We start from the raw sequence: 22,146 nt of genomic DNA, 5'->3' as shown, positions 1-22,146 counted from the left end.
TTCCTAACGAGTCTACATGCCTGACTGTAGATTGTGATGCAGGTCTATCTATGTGAACACATGAGAGCACAAGCTATATCTTAGGTGTCTCTCATGTCTGCATCTGGCATCCAGTCGAGACCTACCACAATGTTTGTTGATAAAATGGTTTCTTATATTCTTTAACTTAGTGATTTTAGAGAGAATTAGGAGGCCTAAGTAGGAAGGTTAGATAAATTTTACAAAAGCAAAGCAAAATTGTTTTGCAAATAGTGTTCAAAACACCACCATATTTCCTAATATCGACACATCAATTTTGTGATCTCTGTTCCCAGAATGACAGCTCGGCCTTTGGTCCCATCTAAGTCATGGTGTCACTAGCTGTCATCGACCACAGGACTCCATGAAGAATACTTACCTGCAGGCTTCACTTCGGAAAAGAAGGTGCCAACTTTCTTTCCCTCTACGATGTCTGTGATGACATGCCCAGACACTTTTGGGTGGGTTCCATTGGCAATAACCACCGAAGTGCCACCCTGCAAAGCCCAGAGGGCCGCTTTCACCTAAAGGAGAGGTTAGACCCAAAGATGAGACTCAGATCTTTGTAGGGTCTTGTCACCTGCACTTTAAATTTGCAAAAGATTTAAAATGCAATGTGATACGGAGCAATTTAAGAATACAATTTAAGAAGCTCTGAAAACACACCCAGCCCATCACTCTTTCCAATCCAACCATAGCAAGTGCTGCCTAAAAGTGAGCCAGTCTGCCCTTCGTGCTCAACGTGTTCTCTCTCCAAGACTCTACACTGGGACTCCCCATGTCCACATCTGATGCACTGAGCCTCAACTCAGTGTCCTGTCAGGTGTTTGGCCAAGTCTGAGGCTGAGTACTTTTAGCTTTTGTAAATGGGGCTTTTGTCCTCATCTCTACCATTGCTACATATGAGGCTGTACCTTACGGGCATAACTTCTTAGGAAAATTAATGGGAGAGAAGAACTTTTGCAAGATGTCATCAAAAAATATTTGAGCTGATAACATTAGAGGATTTACGAATTATGAAAACTATACAGACCTTGTCCTTAAGGAGTTTACAATATGAACACTCACTTTATATACTATTAATAAAAGAGAATGCATACACAAACATGACTAAATACAGGTACACAATATGCATTAAGCCCATATTTAGATATGTGCATACGTAATTGTGTATGTGCCTAGCATGTGCACCATTAGCCCATAAAGAATTACAAAAGTAAAAATGGTATTTTGGCTCTATAACTGTTACAGGCGGTAAAGGCACCAGATTCTTACCTTGGCTTCCATGCCACCCATTCCCACTCTGGACTTGGTGCCGAATGTCACAGACTGCTGATCTCCAGGATAAAATGTGTCAATGAGCTTTGCATCATCTGACCCTGGGGGGCTGTCAAAGAGGCCTAAAAAGTAAACAAGGGTCAATCATACTGCTTTAATGGAAGTCCAAGAGAGGCCTCCCGGGCACTGCCAACCACTCTGTACTTAACCCCTCCAGAAGGATTCTGTTCCATCAGCTCTACCCAGGAAGGAGAACGGGGGGCTCCAGGAGTCCACCCCGCTGAGGAACAGCTCCAGGACGCACCTTGCATATTTTATAACCAGCTTAATAAGTGAATGTTTGCCAGCGCCAGAGCATGGCCATGTCCTTGGCACAGGTTATCCTGCCTGGGGGGTGGGCTGGGTACTCAATAGGCTTTTCAGACCTCCAGGGAATGTAATGGAGACGTTAAGGATCCTGTAGATTTGGCCTATTTTGACACAGCTATCATGTTCTTTATGGGTCAAAATGTAAATGGGTACAACTCAGCAAAGTGGAAGAGTGAATGGAGAGTCAACTGGAGCCACAAGGGGCCCCTCCCTGAGGAGGGAGAAGGGAAGTAATACATAAGCCAAGGTGGCCACACAGCCTGGATTTTCTGCAGTGGCTCCAATTTAAAACAATATGTCTTATGAATTACATTAAAAACTGAAAGTGATAAAAAGTAAGATGATGTACCACTCCATACCACTAGGATGGCTATAATAAAAGAGGCAGATGACAAGAGGTAAGTGTTGTGGATGTGGAGAAACAAGAGCCCTGTCTACTGTGAGTGGGATTGTAAAAGGGCGCACTTTGTACCATTCTGGAAATGGTTTGCATGGCTAAATGGTATATACGTGGTTTGAAAAACAGTTTGGCACTTCTTCCAAAGAGTTACACATTATGATCCAACAATTCTGCTCCTCAGTAAAATAAAAAATACATCCACACTAACACTTGTACATGAAGGTTCAAAGCAGCATTAGTGTATGGTCCCATTTATATAAAATGTCCAGAGCAGGCAAATCAATAGAGACCATGTAGACTGAGGGTTGCATGGGGCTGGAGAGTCTCTGGGGAAGTGACCAGTGACTGCTAATGGGGATGGGATTCTTGTGGTGGGGATAAAAATGTTCTAAAATTGTGGTGAGGGTTGAAAAACTGTATGAAGACACTAAAAATCACTGGAATATAAGCTTTAAATAGGTGAATGGTATGGTCTGTGAATTAATTCTCCATAAAGCTGTTATAAAAAACAAAATCAAAGTGCTGGAAAATGACAATCTTTCAGCATCTAAACTGCATTTCCCAGACTCCCCCCCTTCTTCTGAGCCATAAAAAACCCTTCGTCAGACCACATGGCTCAGAAAATTACGTCCCATAGAAAAAAAGGTCAGAAGGATTCAAAGAAAGAGGGAAACTCATGCCCACACATGTCATATTTACAACAGAGGCTGGATGGAAGGAAAGGCGTTACTTTGTACCTTCCACATCTGAAAGAACAATCAGGAGGTCAGTTTTCATTTCCACAGCCAGCCGGGCAGCCAAGCTGTCATTATCTTTGACACTAATAACCTGGAACGCAGGTGAAAAGTCGTGAGTGAACTACACAGTTCAAAAGGAAGTTCACAGAAGCACTCAGCCAGGTTCTGCAGGCCCCTCTGTCTGCAAAACACCGTTCTCTGGCAACCCCCTTTCCAAACATGCACCTTTCTATCCATTGACATACACAAGCCATGCTCACAGCAGCATCTTCAATCACGATCACACCTAACCCGTTGAAGGAAACCCTCTGACTCCAGGAGAGCTTGGGCCCCACTGGTCAGGACACCACTTGCTCCCAATTTCCACCTCGTTAGGGTCACACTTGCGGTGTTAGTACATGCAGCATCTCGTGGCGTTAGTGTCTCTGGCATGCTCGACCCTCTGGAGCATTTTACCCACATTTACCCCCTGGAGATCACTATTGGGCTCAGCTGGGGGGACAACAGCGTCATTCGTGTTGACAATGGGGACGATGTTCATTCGGAGGAGCTCATGAAGTGTCCCATTGAGGTTCCGGCGCTTCTGTTCATCGTGGAAATCCAAATTGGTCACCAAAATCTAAAAGGTTTAAATAGATCAAAAACACGGGGGAGAAAAATGATGAAATTCCTAGGTATAGCTTAAAAAAATGCTAAAACTGGAGAAGTTAAACATTAGGATTCTGCGATCCTACACAGATTGGGATGGAACATACATCTTTGGATGCCTACCCAATTATTCTGGATATGACGGAAAAGTTAGAATGACTTGGAAGATTTAATGATGCTCAGGACTTCTTGTAAAAGTACTTTAATTCTCAGAGCACTACCAAATCTCATCCCTTTACAAAATTAAGAAAAACTAATGTATCTACTTTGGAGGGCTTTGGGGGAAAGTAATGAATGTCATTAACTTCTAAAATACCTTTGTATCCTAGCATCTGATTCAGGCACAGACACATTTGGCGAGCGAATGAATGAATGGTTTTCCCTGCTGGGAAGTGTCTGAGATAAAAGGAAATAGGGCTGTGTCATCACTGTTCCCGCTCTGCAGCCGACCACTACTGGAGTTTACAAAGACTGTGAGAGCATGTGGGCTAACCTGAGAGGTGTGTGGAGGTGACCCGTTAGTCACACACTGAAAGAAGGGCTCAATGTCACTTAGCTCAGGAGAGGGGATGGGCAGAGTGGATAGCTGGTGGTCAGCTCTGCTTCCTTGCCTGAATCCAAGTTTTCAGCAGGGTTTAGCAGGGGAGAGAGGTAAAGGGAGATGATGTCAAGAAACTAAATGGCAACAAACCCTGAAGCTCATGAAAAAATGTTTCACCAAAAACCCTCTGATGGTTAACGAAGGGGCTCTTGTGGTGGAAGGCAGAGGCTGAAGCAGGAAGGTTGGAGGCAGGTGGTCAAGGAGGAAGGGACTGAAACAGTGGGAAAGGCTGAGCCCTGAACTGGGATTGGGCAATGGTAACTAAGGTAACAGCAGCCTGAATGACATACAAAATGTGAGTGAAGAAGACAAAATGGTAATGTCTAAGGGAAGTAATTCACTCACTCATTCCATGAAATATTTATTGAGTACCTCTGGAATGCCAGGCCCTGTGCCAGCTGCTGGGATGGAGAATAAAAATGGTGAGGGTTTGGGTAAGATGGAATAGGGCCTGTTTTTGTAAGGATAGATCATGAACTCCTCTTCAGAAAAGCTTAGTCCTATAGAAAACAGGACTGAGTCAAAAGCAAACAATGGATTCTAGTGCTGGTGGTGAAAGGTCAAACAATAAAAGTAAACACATGTATGTAGGAGAGGTGAGCAGAAGGTATAAAGGTCCAGTGAAACAACTGAACAAGCAAGAGATAGGAGACAAGCGCCCCAAGGGAGGAAAGTATGTGCCTGGAGGACAACCTGTTACCATGCAAATCAGTGTCACGTCTATGAAGGAAAAATAAGCTGCTTTACTTGTTTTAAGTCTTTAACCTGATAACTTACTGGAGATTTCCACAGCCCCTGAAAATGGTCTTCACAACGAGATTAGTAAAGAAAACAAGGAACCACAGGACAAGGTACAAAGGGCGCAGACTCCTGGTAGATGAGACAGTGGGGAGGCAGAGAGGGCCCAGGGCGCAGACTCCTGGGAGATGAGACAGTGGGGAGGCAGAGAGGGGCCCAGGGCGCAGACTCCTGGTAGATGAGACAGTGGGGGACGCAGAGAGGGCCCAGGGCGGATGCCTGCTGGGAAGTGGAAGGGGCAGAGCTCTTTCTTCCACATCCTTACTGGAAATGATGGTCACTGTGCACTGACTTTTAATGTAACTTTCTTTTTTTTTTTTAAATATATTTTATTGATTTTTTACAGAGAAGAAGGGAGAGGAATAGAGAGTTAGAAACATCGATGAGAGAGATCGATCAGCTGCCTCCTGCACGCCCCCCAGTGGAGATGTGCCGGCAACCAAGGCACATGCCCTTGACTAGGATCGAACCCGGGACCCTTGAGTCCACAGGCCAACGCTCCATCCACTGAGCCAAACCGGTTCAGCAAACTTTCATTAAAAAAAACAAAAAACAAACAAAAAAACAAAAAGCCTGACCAGTGTGGCTCAGTGGTGGTTGGCCCATGCACCAAGAGGCTGCTGGTCTGATTCCTGGTCAGGGCAAATGTCCAGGTTGCAGGCATGATCCCCAGTGGGGGGCATACAGGAGGCAGCTGATTGAAGTTTCTCTCTCATTGATGCTTCTATCTCCCTCTCCCTCTCCCTTCTTCTCTAACAGCAATAAAAACATATTAAAAAACTAACAACTGCCTGGCCAGCGTGGCTCAGTGGTTGAGTGTCAACCTATGAACCAGGAGGTTCCAGTTCTATTCTCAGTCAGGACACATGCCTGGGTTGCAGTCTCAATCCCTAGTAGGGGGCATGCAGGGGGCAGCTGATCAATGTTTCTCTCGTCATTGATGTTTCTAGCTCTCTCTTCCTCTCTGCAATCAATACAAATATATTAAAAAAAAAACACAAAACACCAAAAAACCAATAACCAAAATACCTAAAAAAAAAATAAAATCAAACCTGGAAAAAAGCAAAACAAAACAAAAACATAGTTCCTGGCCCTAACTGGTTTCTTGGCTCAGTGGATGGAGCATCGGCCTGCGGACTGAAGGGTCCCAGGTTCAATTCCAGTTAAGGGCATGTACCTTGGCTGCAGGCACATCCCCAGTAGGAGGTGTGCAGGAGGCAGCTGATTGATGTTTCTCTCTCATCGATGTTTTTAACTCTCTATTCCTCTCCCTCTCTGTGAAAAATCAAAAAAATATATTTAAAAACAAAACAAAAAAAAACCCAAAAATCATAGTTCCTGGACGTAAGTTTCCTCATTTGGCTCCAGGCATTTTAAAAAAATTAAAGATTTAAACTGTCATTGGATTGTAGCAGAGAAGAACTAATGAATGGTGACAGAAATTGAGGTTTTCACTATATTTATGCTAACAGAAAAAAAAAATACAAAAGCTAAGATGACAGAGTAGGGTCTACAGCCACAGGAAACAGGTGGACAAGTCCACACCTTCTGTTTCAGCTCACTTCAAGGACACGCTAGTATAATTCCAGAACATCACTGAATAACAACTGTGAAAATGAGGGGGACACAAAGCAATGGGAAGTGAAAGGTGCACATATAACATCACCTGTGTAAAATAACCCTTGTGTAAGTGATCAGAGGCAGCAAGGGCGTCTGAAAAGCATAACCTTGGAGTTAGGTTATCTTCAGTTGTTTTGTGATATTTAGATTTTTCTATTCAGTGTGTAGTTGTTTAGTTGATGAAAAATACAATTTTTTAAAATTCTGGAAATTTAGGTAAAAAAGAAATAAGTTAGGAAGAAGGTTCTAGAACATTCAGAGGTAATCACTAAAAATTTCTAAATTCCATGGGGACTGGAACCATGGCTGACTTAACAGATTCCTTGGTACATCATAGGTACCCCCAAAATATTTGCTGAATGAATATAAACCTAACAAATCACCAACATTCCTTTTGCCTTCAATGCTTAGCAGGCATCTAAGGCAACCACTACCAGGTGAAGCAAGCCAATGAAATAAAGATATCTATCTTCAGAAGAATTAGCAGCTGCAGCCCTAAGAGATACTAGTACAACAACCAGAGCTAACACTTATTATTAAACACTGCATTAAATGCTTTTCATGTAGTATTTTCTCATTAAGCCCATCCAAAAACCCTTGGGCATAGGCACTGATATTATCCTCATTTTTCAGAGGAAGAGACAGGCACAAAAAGGTTAGACTGAAAGACTTTCTCCAGATCTCCCAGCTAGCAAGTGCTGAAGCCAAACTGTCTCCTGGTGGCCTGGCTCCACAGCCCTGGTCATGATCTTCTTGCTCCAAGGGAATCACCCTCACAGGTCCCCCGCCCCCTTGGAAAGGCCAGCCTCTCACCTGGGCAGCACAGATGCTGTACTGGGTAAACATGGCTTCATACAAGGCCATCAGTCCACTCTGTCCCGCAGCTGCACAGGCTCGGGCTTCTAAGACAGGAATTGCCTGGAACATACCAACAGACAAGGTGTAGTTGAGAGAGAGGGAAGGAGGGCTGAGGACCCATTCCAAGGGGTGGGAAGCAGCACTCACCATCTCCTTCAGCTGGTTCTGCCCCGAGTGCAGGGCCTGCCTCACGCTCTGAGACAGAAGGATCTCATGGCGCAAGCGTTGCTTGCCGAAAGCTACGGCTCCACTAGTTACCAGCATCATCTCTCGGCCTTGATTCTGTAGCACTGACACCTGACAGTGAGGAAGAAAAGGGCACCATGAGTCACTTGTAGCATCGCTTTCCTCTCTTTACAAGAAATGAAGGTAAGATGGAAAACTGAGTGGATCCCAAATGCTGGTTTATGGACCAGCGCTGGGCTGGCCCTGGGAAGAATCACCCAAGTCGTTTGGTAAAAATATAGATTCCTACATGCTAACTGAAATCTGGCAAGCAGGTGGCAGACAGAAATCAGAAGTTTTTAATGAGGGATTCTGGTGTGTAGCCAGGCTTGGCATCTACGGGGCTTGATGGTGCCTGTTGAAGTTTGGTGTCTGCAGAAGGCCTAGTTGTTACAGGCAAAAAAGGCCAGAAGATAAGTTTGGAGCTGAAATTGCAACATAAACTTAGCGGATAAATTCAAATCCTAAGGGGGTACGTCTGATACAGTCACCTTTGGCTGGACCACAGACAGATGCTCGCCCTGTTCAGCTCTGTCTGCCCAGGACCCAGTCACTTTTATCCCTACCTTGGACAGATCCACATGAAAGAACCAGAGTCAAGATGCAAATACAGTCAATATTCCTAACCCGTCCATTATTCCTGATGCTTGAACCCTTTAACCTGGTTCAGGAACTCACAAAGTTATTTTAAAAAATAATGTTTTACCACAGAAAGTCTCATACTTAACCAAAGTGGTAAGAACAGTATTATGAATTCCAATGTACTCATCACCCCCCGTCAACAACTATCTCTCATGGCCAATATCTCACTTTCCAATACTCCTTGTACAGCTCCACCATTATTTCAATACAAATCCCAAGGCCCCAGACATACGATTTCATCTGTAAATATTCTAGCAGTAATTGCTAAAAGACAGGGAATATACAGGGTGTCCCCAAAAATATATACACACTTTGAATAATTATATATTCCAATGGGTTAAATCTGAAAAGAAAAAAACATCAATTGAGCCCTAACCGGTTTGGCTCAGTGGATGGAGCGTCAGCCTGCGGACTGAAGGGTCCCAGGTTTGATTCTGGTCAAGGGCATGTACCTTGGTTGCGGGCACATCCCCAGTAGGAGGTGTGCAGGAGGCAGCTGATCAATGTTTCTAACTCTCTATCCCTCTCCCTTCCTCTCTGTAAAAAATCAATAAAATATATTTTTTTAAAAAAAAGAAACATCAATTGACTTACCAGCTGTTAGTGTATACATTTTTTGGGGATATGCTATACATACATATATATATATATATATATATATATATATATATCCATAAAACCACCATCATCTAAAACATTTACTAGTAAATAATTCATTAATATCAAGTCAGTGTTCACAATTCTTCATTTTTTCCAGCTTGCTCAAACTGAGATGTAAATTAAGCCCATATACTGCAACGAACTGAAATGTCTCTTACATCTCTTTTAATCCACAGGTGCATCCTCCAGAATTCCCTCCCCGCTTGCTACTTTTTGTTAAAGAATTGAGGTTGCTTGTCCTCTCAGGGTTTCCCAGCCTAAATTTTCCTAAAGCTTGTGTCTCTGTGGTGTAAGTTTGTTTTTAAATATGTTTTTTGTTTATTTCAGAGAGGGAGAAAGAGATAGAGACATCAATGATGAAAGAGAATTATTGATTGGCTGGCTCCTGCATGCCCCCTACTGGGGATTGAGCCTGCAACCTGGATGTGCTCTGATGGGGAATCGAACTGTGACCTCCTGGTTCATAGGTCAATACTCAACCACTGACCCACACTGGCCAGGGCCTGTGGTGTAAGTTTAATGCTGTATTTTATATTCCTATAAACTGCTACTAGGTATGGAGGCTTGATTTGTTTTGTCAAGGATTCATAGGTCATGGTGTCCATCAAGGGGATACATAATTCCTGGTTATCTTTCTTTTTGTGATGTTAGCTACTACTTATGATCGTCACTAAGATCTCTCTTCATTATTAGGGCTTCAAATGGCTGCCATTCAAATTTATTCATTTTTTTCTTCATTCAGAGGCTAAACACGTCCATAAGGGAGGTTTTCCTTCATGAAGTGTTTGGTCACCTTGAGGTGTGGTTTGTTTATGAAAGGCAGGACAGTTGTGTGCCTCTTTTCCTTTATTTACCAGTTTTTAAAGTAATGAGTAGGTCTTCTAGTATCCTCCAAAGATGACCAATGAGTCATTTTAAAGTATCATTATGAATTCATGGATTAAACATACTTCATGTGTTTAAATTTGTTGCAGTGATTATCTCTGCACCTTTGGCCAGTGGAAGCCAAGTTGGCTCCTGCGTCCAGGAAACATGATCAGGTGCTTTGGATAAGACATATTAGCACTGCCCTGATCCAGAAAGCCCTTCCGTTAGGTCCATGCATGTTTCTAGAAGGGGAGCTGGTGACCTAAGAAATCATTACCAAGTTCTCCCCACTGTTTTCATCAACTTTCTCTTTTGCTCAAAATCTTCAAACTGCTTGAGATTGGACCCCAATTCCTCTATCTTGCCAAAGCTCTGCCTGGCGGAACGCTCCACTTCCCATTCTCCCTGAAGAGATCACTGCCACTGCTCACAAGCTCCCCGCTCCCTGTCCCCCATGTGGGATCCACCTGTGCTCTTCTTCCAAGAAGCGCACAACTCCGGGGGCGCCACTCACACTGTGCGCAACTCCGGGGGCGCCACTCACACTGTGCGCAACTCCGGGGGCACCACTCACACGGCGCGCAACTCCGGGGGCGCCACTCACACGGCGCGCAACTCCGGGGGCGCCACTCACACGGCGCGAAACTCCGGGGGCGCCACTCACACTGCGCGCAACTCCGGGGGCGCCACTCACACTGCGCGCAACTCCGGGGGCGCCACTCACACGGTGCGCAACTCCGGGGGCGCCACTCACATGGTGCACTCAGCAGCATGGAACAGTCCCCTCTGTTGGTGCAAATCCAGCCAGTTGTAAAGGCCCAGGCTGAGTCCCAGCTCTCCTAGGAAGCCCCAAGAATAACCACACCGTCATTTGACTTTCCCATCTCTGGACTCATCAGTGATTGTCATTTGGGCCTACTCATTTGAATACTTACTGTCTTCAACAATCACCTAATTGTTTCGGGAGTCCTAGTCCTGGCTCCCAAGTCCCTCAAAATGTAGCCCTTACACAAATACTTGTTAAGCTGAATTGATTTCATGGACTCAATCTGGAAGGCAGATTTGATCGTTGCTCAGTAGAGAAAATATAAGATGCCATTAAATTTCAGGTTAGCAGTTTCCTAATACCAGCTCCTCAGTAAAGTTATTAAAAACGGAAAAGATGGTTATATAGGATCGAGGTGCGTTACAGCCAGAGTGGAAAAGCTCTTGCTTTAGCTCCAGGATGCCTGGTGTCTGCTTTTGACTTTGGTCAGGCACTGGCAAACTAGGGCCTACAGGTCAAACCTGTCCTGCACCAGTTTTTATAAACAAATCTTTACTGGAACCAGCCATGCTCATTCATTTACATATCGTCTGAGGTGGCTTTCGTGCTACAACAGCAGAACTGAGAAGACACAGACACGGCCTACAAAGCATAAACCATTTACCATCTGCCCTTTACAGAAAAAGTTTGCTGATCCTTGCTCTTGGCAAAGATAAGGGTAGTGGGATTTGTGACATGTTTAAAGTCCAAAATTCCTACTGTCAACCCCCAAGGTCAGTTTCTTTACTGATAACCTGTGGTCGGCCTGGCTTGATTGCATGACCAGTGGAGCATTAAATCCCCACCGGAAACTTCTGCTTTGAGCCCTTTTATTTTTTTATTTTTTTATTTTATTTTATTTTTTTTATTGCTTAAAGTATTACAAAGGGTATTACATATGTGTCCATTTTATCCCCCCGCCCTAGACAGTCCCCTAGCCTCCCCTATCCCCCCATGTCTTATGTCCACTGGTTATGCTTCTATGCATGCATACAAGTCCTTTAGTTGATCTCTTACCCCCCTACCTCCTGCCCCGCAACCCTCCCCGGCCTTCCTGCTGCAGTTTGACAATCTGTTTGAGGCAGCTCTGCCTCTGTATCTATTATTGTTCAAAAGTTTATAATGGTCTCTATTATCCATGAATGAGTGAGATCATGTGGTATTTTTCCTTCATTGACTGTGAGCCCTTTTAAAGCCAATATTCCTTACACAGATATCCTGTGATTCAATCTGGAGTCTAAGTGTTGTCCCTGTCTCCACGTAAGGTCCCTGGGGGGCATGAAAAAGGGGATTGTCTCTCAGACCCCCACTGTTTACTTGCACTCTCTCTCTCGCTGCCTGTATTGCCTTAAATGAAAGCCTTACATTGGTATTCTCTGTGGAGTCTGGTGAGTCCTTTTTAAATATCTGGCCTTGGAAAACCTTTGCAATGATAGCTCCCATTTAGTTCAAGATTATTGGACTAATTGAAAAAGAAAAAGCACAGCAAAACAGGAAAAAGTTCAATATTTACACACATCCATCCCCCTGAGTTCTCAACCCTAAGTATATATTAGAGTCACCTGGGAAACTTTAAAAACAATGGTGCTTAAGCCCCACCCTAGAGACACATCCTATATAATGAAAGCCTAATATGCTAAGTGTCCAACCGTTCGACCAGTCACTAGACATGCACTGACCACCAGGGGGCAGACGCTCCAATTGATAGGTTAGCTTGCTGCTGTGGTCCAGCCAATCGGGACTGAGCGAGACGGGCTGAACACGCCCTGGAGCCCTCTCGTGGTCCCTCCCCGGCCCCGACTGTGCACCAGTGGGGTCCCTCAGCCTGGCCTGTGCCCTCTCACAATCCGGGACCCCTTGGGGCATGTTGGAGAGCCAGTTTTGGCCCAATCCCCGCAGGCCAGGCCAAGGGACCCCACTGGTGCACAAATCCGCGCACCAGGCCTTTAGTATTAAATGACTGAGTGTGCAGCCCAGGCATCTCCAGGTCCTCAGAGAATTTTAATGTGCAGCAGGACTGAGAATCACTGACATGTATGCTCCTTGCCACTAAGAAGCCTGAGAGATGAACTGCAGAATCAGCTCCACTCCTTGACATCCCCTTTGCTTACCCTAGGATGCTGTCTCCCACTGGCACCTTCAGTGGGAAAGGGAGTTTTTGATTGGGTTAAATCTATTCCACTCAAATCAAGATCATTTGTACAAGCTGATAAACCTACTGACAGCTTAAAAACCCTATTTTATTTTAGGTCAGTAGAATTTTCCATCTTGGCAATTACCTGCTCAACAATAGATGCTAGGCGTCCCAGTGCCAGGCCACATTCATCCCCTCGGGTCACCACGGCGCTTCCGAGTTTCACCACGATTCTCTTGGCATGCTTCAGCTCACTGCGGTGGGCAAAAGACTTGCCATGTGCGCGACTAAGGGGTACAGTGATAAATGGGATGTTGCTCCAAGAACGGACATTTCTGATGGTTGAAGGCTGGACAGGATCTGTAGCCCCCAAAGTTGAATGAAAAAAAGAAGGAAAAAAAAGGAAAAGAAAAACACAATATACTGTCTCATTAAGAAGATATATGCATGGCATTAACCAGTTCAGTCATCAAAAAATAGTTTTGTCAGTCTTAAACAAGTAAAATCGGTATATCAAAAGTCATATCTAGCATGTACCCACTACACAGACCACAGGTACACTCAAACACTACTGGTGAAGAGTTCAAACAAAACGATCTTTCCTGAAGATGTGTTGGCAAAATACATCTAAAACCTTAAAAACGTTCACAAGTCTTTGCTCTGGCTGGTGTGGCTCAGTTGGTTGGGTATCGTCCTGCGAACTGAAAGGTTGCAGGTTTGATTCCTGGTCAGGGCACCTGCCCAGGTTGCAGGCTCAATCCTAAGTAGGGGGTATGTGAGAGGCAGCTGATTGATGTTTCACTCTCACATTGATGTTTCTCTCTCTCTCTTTCCCCCCACTCTTCTCTAAAAAAAAAAAAAAAAAGTTTGCATCTTTTCATCCAGCAATTCCATATTCAGAAATTTATTCTAAGAAAATACTCAAGCCAGCACCGGTTTGGCTCAGTGGATAGAGCGTCGGCCTGCGGACTGAAGGGTCCCGGGTTTGGTTCCGGTCAAGGGCATGTACCTTGGTTGCAGGCACATCCCCAGTGGGGAGTGTGCAGGAGGCAGCTTGATCAATGTTTCTCTCTCACTGATGTTTCTAACTCGCTATTCCTCTCCCTTCCTCACTGTAAAAAATCAATAGAATATATTTTTTTTTTTTAAAAAAGAAAATACTCAAGAGATCAAAACAAAGAGATTCATCAGAAGGCTGTTCACCGGTGTTATTTATAACAGGAAAAATTGGCAGGTAAGTGTCCAAAAAAAGGGCAGATGGATTAATGAGCATTTTTAGGATTTTTAGCAACACAAGAAAATGCTCATGGTATGTTTCCTAGACATGTCTAAATGCACAGAAAAAAAGATGCAGAAAATAAATCAAAACATTAATATTTTATCTCAGGATTATGAGTGATTTAATTTTCTTCTTTATTCCTGTTTTCCAAATTTATGCAGTAAAAATGCATTGCTTTCATAATAAAAATACAGTATATGTGCTTTAAAAGCCACGCCACTATAAAAAGAGAGTGAGTCTGATTAGCAAAGGCAATTAAGAGCAAAGTAATTAGTAGGAATAATAAAAAATTATAACTAATCTAGCTACAAAGTTTCTCTCTGACAAGGCAGCATGAATCCAGGAAGAGTAATGTTGGAGTCAGACATTTTGTTTCTATCCCTTGGGACATCTGCCCCTAAGCAACCGTTACTGATTCCTTTGGGGGGGGGCGGGGGAGGACGCAAAACTGTATAAGATTTCTAAAGAGGCAAAACAAAACAACAAACTACTTACCAACTACCCGTTTGCCCTCTCTCACAAATTAGGAGGTTTCCTGTTCTAACCAGTCAAAAGACTGCAGTTCCCAGACTTTCTTGCTCACCTGGACATGGCATGTGACTAAGTTCTGGTTAACACAGTACGTATGAAAACGTTATGTGGGACTTCAAGGAATTTCCTTAAAAAGGAAAGAGCTTCCTGCGTGAGATCTGAACCCACGGCTGCCTGGTTTCAGGCTGCCAACAACCACATCTATTTGGGCCAATTCATGGCTATTATTTGTCCCCAGATAAGTCAAGGTACAACGCTCAGAGCCCTCCAATTACTCTACCCACAGAACCATTCTGCCTCTAAGAGTCCCTCTCCTTCTTACCCAATGTTATGTTGCCTACTGATGCCTTTTTGACTGAAATTACATTAAAGGTGAATAAAAAAATGTAAAAAAAAAAAAAAAAAAAAAAAAAAAAAAAGAAAAGGAACAGTGCTTCCTTCTTCCCTATGTCCATCCTGCTGCTTGGAACGTGGGTATGAAAGCTGTAGCTCAAACACCCACTGTGGACCGTAAGAAACCACGGTAGAACTGCGGAGCAAAAGGAGCGCAGAAGCCTGATGACTTCACGGACTCCCTGGAAGCCCTGGACTGCCTCCCTTCTTTGAGGACCCCAGGCTTCTCTCAAGGGAAAGAGAAATGGATTTCTATCCTGGTTGAGCCATTACTGTTTTGGGTTTTCTGTCACCCGCCCCTGGCCTAACTGTACCGAACACAGAGGAGAATGAGGGCACAGGCAGAAGGGCAGGTGAGGCCTGCACAGGGAAGAGAAGCTGGCGTGGACGTGAGTGGTTGACAGGTGGTCTCACTCACCGCGAATGGACTTTCGCTTGGTGGGATTCCAGATTGTAAGAAGCAAGACAACATGGGCAACAGGCCACACAGGCTCTCAGCAGACTACACTTTAGGCATCCCCTCCCCACACCAAGAGCTCTCTCTGTGTCATTACAGGCATTAATGAGTTACTAAAAGTAATCATTCTAAGTCACCTTTTGGATCATTCTATAATTATACTATTATAGAATAACTTCTTCCACTTGAGTCAAACATTATTACCTCCATTTATATTTACAGATTTCCTCAGAATTTCGCTAGACCCACTGCCTCTCTCTCCTGACCAGGCACCACTAACTCTAACTGTAATCCAGCTTCTAGCCTTTTCTCTGGGCTGTAACAATGGTGGGGACAGCAGGCAGAATCTTACTCTTGTGGATCAGAAGATTGTTGTGTTCTCCTCCCTCTCTGCCTCCTTCACACACAAACCTTCCCTCTCTTAAATAATCACTTTTTAAAGTGACTATGTTTCAAGCCTGCTGGAGATACCAGAAGGATAACATGGTCTCCTTTCAGAATGGGCTTGCAGTCCAGTTGCTGGCAGAAAGCTGTTCAGTAAGTCCATCATCTGGGACACCCCTGGTGCTTGGCACCCTTGCTAACAGGTGGTTTGTCTCTTCCTGCTGGGAAAGCCGAGACCAAAGGACTGTTTGCTGTTGGGGCTAAGTTCCCTGGAGAGCTCCTTCTCTTCATTAGGTTCATCAATATAGGTAGCCTGGCTCAGTCTTCAAGGATATTACCTATCCTAAGCAATATATACACCGAAGTCTAAGCTTAAAAGTTGACCTGACAGAGAGAGAGGTGGTGGAGGGAGAGACTTACTCCGCTGGGATTTGGACCTGGGATCATCAGTGGCTGCAGAGCTCCAAGTTACTAGTACACCCAGTATCATGCACCCTTAGACAGCTTTCAGACCAGGCCTGCTGGCTATCTTTCTCTCCTGTCACTACAGGGCGTGTTCTGTCCTGGAAGTGTGCTGACATGGGTGGAAGTAGTAGCATACATGTCAGTTCAGGTGATCAGATGACAGAAACCAATCAAAATCAGGCCAGGTTAGCATGAGACACCTGATGCACAGCCTATATCAGCAGAGGGTGGCTTGGCTCGGTGCCAGGCAGTCAAGGGTCGCTCTGGCTGCTGGCAACTGGGTCACAGCAGATCAGGGCTGACAAGGTTCAAGAGGCCACACAAGGCTTCAAGCTCATAAAAGCTCAGTCACATCCAGTGGGCTAGATCACCAAGGACAGTTCTATGGAACCCAGGGCTTTTTGGGTTTCCTGTTTAACAACACTCTCACCTCCCAGATTGACCCTACCTTTCTTGGTGGCATTATTTTATGTTCTGCAGTGTATTATACTCTTTAGGGTCCATACTGAAGACTGGGAAGGCCTTGATTACTTTGGAAAAATCTAAGGCTTCTGGATGGGTAATCTCTTCCCATCTTCTAAGGAATCTTTAGGCTTTAAGTCCCAGAGAACAGCCATCGCTCCCAAGTATGTCTGAGGGGCTACAGAGGTGTACGTTCTGGGGGTTGCGGGTGGGGGAGTAAGGTTGTCCATATTCCTCAGAAGTGCCCTGGATCATACTCCAAGGGAGGATCAGCCCTTGACCTTTTCAGCATCAGAGCCCTTATGCTCTGCAATCAGTGAGGCTGTGTCCCAGGCCTGAACAAGAAGGAACTCTGACATCATTTATTTCTCCCTCCCTGGCTTTCCACTTCCCTGTGTTTGTATGTATATGCTTTCTCACTTTGCCCTTCTAATTTCTTTAGTTCTCTTCTGCTTATCATGGTCAGTGAACACAGGGCTCCAGGCCCCCAGAAAAATCTGGATACAAAAATAGAAAAATAAATCTAGGGACAAGAGCAGAAAGTGCCTCCTTCTGTGAATGAGGCTACTGAGAATAAACAATATCACCAATAAAAATACTGAAGTGAATACTTAATATATACCAAGAGCTGTGTTAACTATTCATACACCTTTATAGGGAGAGGATATATAAAAGGTCAAGTGTAGACTCTGGAGCCAGACTGCCTGGATTGGGATCTCAGCCTTCCACTTACTTGCTGTAACCTTTACCTATGGCATAAAGGGAAGGAAAGAGTTAATTCACTAAGGAAGTGGCACAAAATAAAAACTCAAGTATTAGCTGTTATTATAAAAAAGTGTTAGCTATCGTCGTCGTCATCATCATCATCATCATCATTGTCATCTTACTGAATTCTCATAAGTTAATACTCATGGCTTAGGTATTATGAATTAGTTAAGGAAACCGAGGCCCAGAGAAGTTGAGTAACTCACCAACATTACCAGATTGCAAAAATGGCCTCAACACTTGAAGCTTCTCTCACCAACAGGTGGAGTCTACTTTCCCACCCCTTGAATCTGAGCTGGCCCTATGACTTGCTCTGTCCCCAACCATGATGTGAAGAAGCCATGGATAGCCTGCTGGAGGATGAGCGACCATATGGAAGAGAGATGATCTATCATCCCAGCAGAGCCCTCACCCTCACCCCCACCCCCACCCCCACTCCCACCCCCACCCCCACCCTCAACAATCAGCCCTGAGCCAATGTGAAAACTAACACAGACACAGAACCACTGTGCAGCTGAGCCCAGTCCAACATGCCAACCCATAAAATTAGTGACCCACAGCTGCTGTCACTAAGTTACTTACAAAGCAAGTAGCAGAATTAGTTTTCAAACCCAGGGAGCCTACGTCCAGACCCTGACCTCTTCTCCACATTCCTGGGAAATAGAGATTTTTCCAGATAATAAGCTCGATTAGTTGATAAGCACGTCCTCTGCAGTAAGGTTTGGAGCCAGACTGTTGATAAGATTTAGGTGTTATCAAGGGGATAGCCAATTCAAAATGTCATAAATGGCCTTTGAACAAATGGTGCTGCAACAACTACACATCCATAGGCCAAAAAATGAACCTTGCAACAACTAACCCTCACACCTCACATAAAAATTAACTCAAAGTGATCATGGACTTAAATGTAAAACTATAAAACTTTTAGAAAAAAAGAAAAGAAAATCTAGGGCTATTCAAAGAGCTCTTAGACGTGACCCCAAAAGTACAATCTATAAAAGTAAAAACTGATAAATTGGACCTATCAAAAAAAATTTAAAAAACCCAAACACAAAAAAGCATAACAAAAAAACTTTCCTGTTAAGAGAATGAAATGACAAACTACAAACTAGGAGCAAATATTTCCCAACCACATATCTGACCAAGGACTAGTACCAGTAAAAAACTAAACAATTCAATTAAAAATGAGCAAATGACATTTCACTGAAGAGAATACACCAATGGCAAATAAGCACATGAAAAAACGTTCAACATCATTAGCCATTTAGGGAAAAGCAAATTAAAACCACAATGAGATATCATTACACACCTATCAGAATGATAAAATAAAACATCATCAAAGTTTGGTGCGGATGAAGAGAAAGTGGATCACTCATACGTTGCTGGTGTGAAATAAAAAGGTATAGCCACTCTACAAAAACAGTTTGGCAGTTTCTTATAACACTAACTACCATATGACCCAGCAGTTGAACGCTTGGGCATTTATCTCAGACAAATGAAAACTATGTTCACACAAAATCCTGTACTTAAATGTTCATAGTGGCCTTATTCATAATAGTCAAACAATGGACACAACCAGCTGCCCTTCAATGGGTGAATGGTGAATGAAACACGATTCAATAATAAAAAGGATCCTGTTTACACACACAAATTGAATGAGTCTCCAGAGAATTTTGCTGAGTTAAAAAAAAAAAAAAAAGCCACCACCACTGGTCACATACTGTACGATTTCATTTGTATAACATTTTGAAATGACAAAACTATAAAAATGGAGAACACAGTAGAATTTGCCAGGGGTTAGTGACAGGGAGGAGGGGGATGGCTTGAAAGGAGAAACCTGAAGGATCCTGTATCTTGACTCTATCAATGGCAATATCCTGGCTGAGATATTGGAAGAAATGGGTAAAGGACATAAGGAATGTCTCAGTATTAATTCTTATAACTGCAAATGAATCTATAATTATCTTAAAATTAAAAATACTTAATTACAAAAAAATTAATGAACAAAAATAGCCTGTAAAAAATCTAGGGGGAATGAATATAGATAACACTTTATTTAAATAAATTTTTAAAAATATGTTTTTATTGATTTTAGAGAGAGAAAAGGAGAGGGGAAGAGAGAAACATCGATGAGAGAGAAACATCAATTGGCTGCCCCTTTCTGGAGATCGAGCCTGCAACCTGGGCATGTGCCTTGATCGGGAATGGAACCAGTGACCTCTTGGTGCATGGGATGATGCTCAACCAATTGAACCAGGACTACATTTTCATTTTCATTTTGAATTATTTATTTATTTGACATACAAAATGTTGTACACAATTAATGTAAACAACTGGATAACTTTGGAGGTAAGTATATATTCAAGAAACTATCACCATATTCTATTCCATAAAACTATCTATTATGTCCCAAAGTTTCCCTTTCTTGATACAAACACTTAGAACACTTCACCAGTAGGCTGCTTCCTTGCTTACTGTCTTTGTCCAATTCCACCATTTCATATTTTTTCCCTCCTTTAAAACCTTGTTTGAAACACAGGCCGACCAAACTCCCCACATATTTCTAAGGTACATACGTGATCTGGAGAGAGCGGTGGATTGAGCCCAGGGCAGGAGACGCTGGTTGAAGGGCTGGAAGCCAGAGCGGCAGACTTGACTCAACATGTTGCGATGTGGTCACTGATCAAAGTGCCTGCAGAATGCATTTTTAAAAAATTGAATAATGAAAAACACTAGATAATTCATTTCCTTTTCCTCTTCTTCCCCACATTCAGAATAAAAACTTGACCCTCCTGCTTCAAACTCCTCTGTATTAAGGAAACTCCTACCTCCTCTGTAGAGTGTATAAAAGAGAGAAAAACACAAATGGTTACATCCCACACTCCAACTCAACCTTTCCTGTCCTAGACTGCCTTAGTTTTTGTGAAAGTAAATGGCAATTAAGGATTATGAATATATATTTTTTAAAATATATTTCACTTTATTTTTTACAGAAAGGAAGGGAGAGGGAGAGGAATAGAGTTAGAAACATCGATGAGAGAGAGAAACATCGATTCAGCTGCCTCCTGCACACCCCCTACTGGGGATGTGCCTGCAACCAAGGTACATGCCCTCGACCGGAATCGAACCCGGGACCCCTCAGTCTGCAGACCGATGCTCCGGCCAGGGCGGATTATGAATATTTTGAGTGACAAAAAAGTCTTTAAGGTTATAGTGTTTATCTTCACTACAATTCCTATACCACTGGGGAGTCTCCAACAGATTAAAAACAGATCCAACAGCCCGGGCTGGGTAGCTCAGCTGGTTAGAGCATTGTCCTGATACGCCAAGGCTGTGGGTTCAATCTCTGGTAATGACACAAATAAAAAGCAACCAATGAATGCATCAATGAGTGGAACAACAAATGTTTCTCTCTCTCTCTCTAAAATCAATCAATAAAATTAAATTAAAAAAACCAACCAGATCCAACATCCAAGAGCCACCTCCACCTTCTGCTATTACCCCTCAACAGACCTCTGAAAATCACATCCGTGACATGTCAGCTTGATTCCTGCTGACACCAGAAGAGGGAGGAAAGGCCAGAGGATGCTGCCACGTCTTTCTGCCTGCCATCCACAGGGAACTAAAGCACATTCTTACCTCCCTGGGAGGGAGTGGTAATGTCCGCAAGTGGCTGGCATTTTAAATGACTGTGGGCACATCTCAAGGAGGATGAGAACCTGGCTAGAAACCTCAAGTTAAGAACATGGTGGTTGTGGGCATTTTCCCACCCTAGGTCCTACTTGAGACTTTAGCCAAAGAATAATTTGTTTCACAAAACAGTTGGGAGCTCCTTCCTATACATAGACAGAGAATGAACCATTTATTACTATAGCTGGTTCATTGCTGCTTTCACAAGGTAAGAAAAATGCTGCCCTTCTTCGCTAGCTGGGGCCTTCTTTCAACTTTTGCTCTATGGGTTGGTGGACATATTCCTACCCTCTTAAATGTACCTCAAAGACTAGCATTTAGGCCCAGGGTGAAGAGAAATAAGGAGTGGGGTGTACTGTTCTTCAATTTATACTGCACAAAGACACAGAAAGGGGAGAGAAGAGATTGGCAGGGTCCATCTGTTGTAAAAGATATGGCATCTAATAGGCATAGAAAGTGCTAAGTGCTGTCTTTATTGCCTTCTGTGTTTGTGACAATCTGGAAGAGAAGATCCCAAAAGAAAATTATTTGCATAATAATGAAGCATGATATAAGCCTATGGTCTGTTTGCTTCTTGTGTAAATTCCTTTAGTAATTGTTGCTAAACAATTATTTCCATATGAATTCTCAAAATACTCATGGATGAGCCAAAAGGTAAAATAATCAAGTAGTGACATTAAAATTCCAGTTCCATCTCCTTCATGAACCCTCTCCAGCAACTTTAGCATTCAAAGTTGGGTATCATTCTACAGGTTACCTTTTAACTGGTTCCTCTGTTACTGTTGCGTTTTCCAGCAAGATTATAAACTGACAGTATGGTAAACAGGATGGGAACATGGGCTGTGAAGTCTGAGAGATTTGGGTTCAAGCTCTGTACTTGCTGGCTGGGTGCCTTTTAGAGGATTACTTGATCCTTCTATGCCTCCGTTTCTTCTTTTGAAAATCAGGGACAATAACAGTAAGGACCTCATACGATTATTGTGAAAATTAAATGAGACAACGCATGGAATGCCTGGGTACAACAGATGGTCAATAAATATCAGCTTTCCTCCTCCTGTCT

At 43.4% G+C, this 22,146-nt stretch overlaps 1 protein-coding gene across 2 annotated transcripts in view; it reads right to left on the bottom strand.

The window, feature by feature from the left end:
• The window catches only part of ALDH18A1 (aldehyde dehydrogenase 18 family member A1), a 36,833-nt gene that overhangs the window by 13,382 nt on the left and 1,305 nt on the right, over positions 1–22,146 (bottom strand). Inside the window, exons 2-9 of one of the 2 annotated variants that reach the window (XM_036336505.1) lie at positions 19,973–20,088; positions 12,806–13,020; positions 7,475–7,624; positions 7,283–7,387; positions 3,263–3,421; positions 2,803–2,893; positions 1,294–1,418; positions 398–542 (exon numbers count right to left, since the gene is read on the bottom strand). In XM_036336505.1, coding sequence (XP_036192398.1) covers positions 398–542; positions 1,294–1,418; positions 2,803–2,893; positions 3,263–3,421; positions 7,283–7,387; positions 7,475–7,624; positions 12,806–13,020; positions 19,973–20,060 — 1,078 coding nt within the window. In that variant the 5' untranslated portion in view covers positions 20,061–20,088. The remainder of the gene's footprint in view (positions 1–397; positions 543–1,293; positions 1,419–2,802; positions 2,894–3,262; positions 3,422–7,282; positions 7,388–7,474; positions 7,625–12,805; positions 13,021–19,972; positions 20,089–22,146) is intronic. The other variant, XM_036336506.1, reaches the window with a different exon arrangement.

The sequence above is a fragment of the Myotis myotis genome, unplaced genomic scaffold (genome assembly GCF_014108235.1).
Source record: "Myotis myotis isolate mMyoMyo1 unplaced genomic scaffold, mMyoMyo1.p scaffold_m19_p_15, whole genome shotgun sequence".
Classification (NCBI taxonomy): Eukaryota; Metazoa; Chordata; class Mammalia; order Chiroptera; family Vespertilionidae; genus Myotis; species Myotis myotis.
The sequence above is the reverse complement of the archived record's forward strand: the minus strand, read 5'-3'. Positions and strand labels throughout refer to the sequence as shown.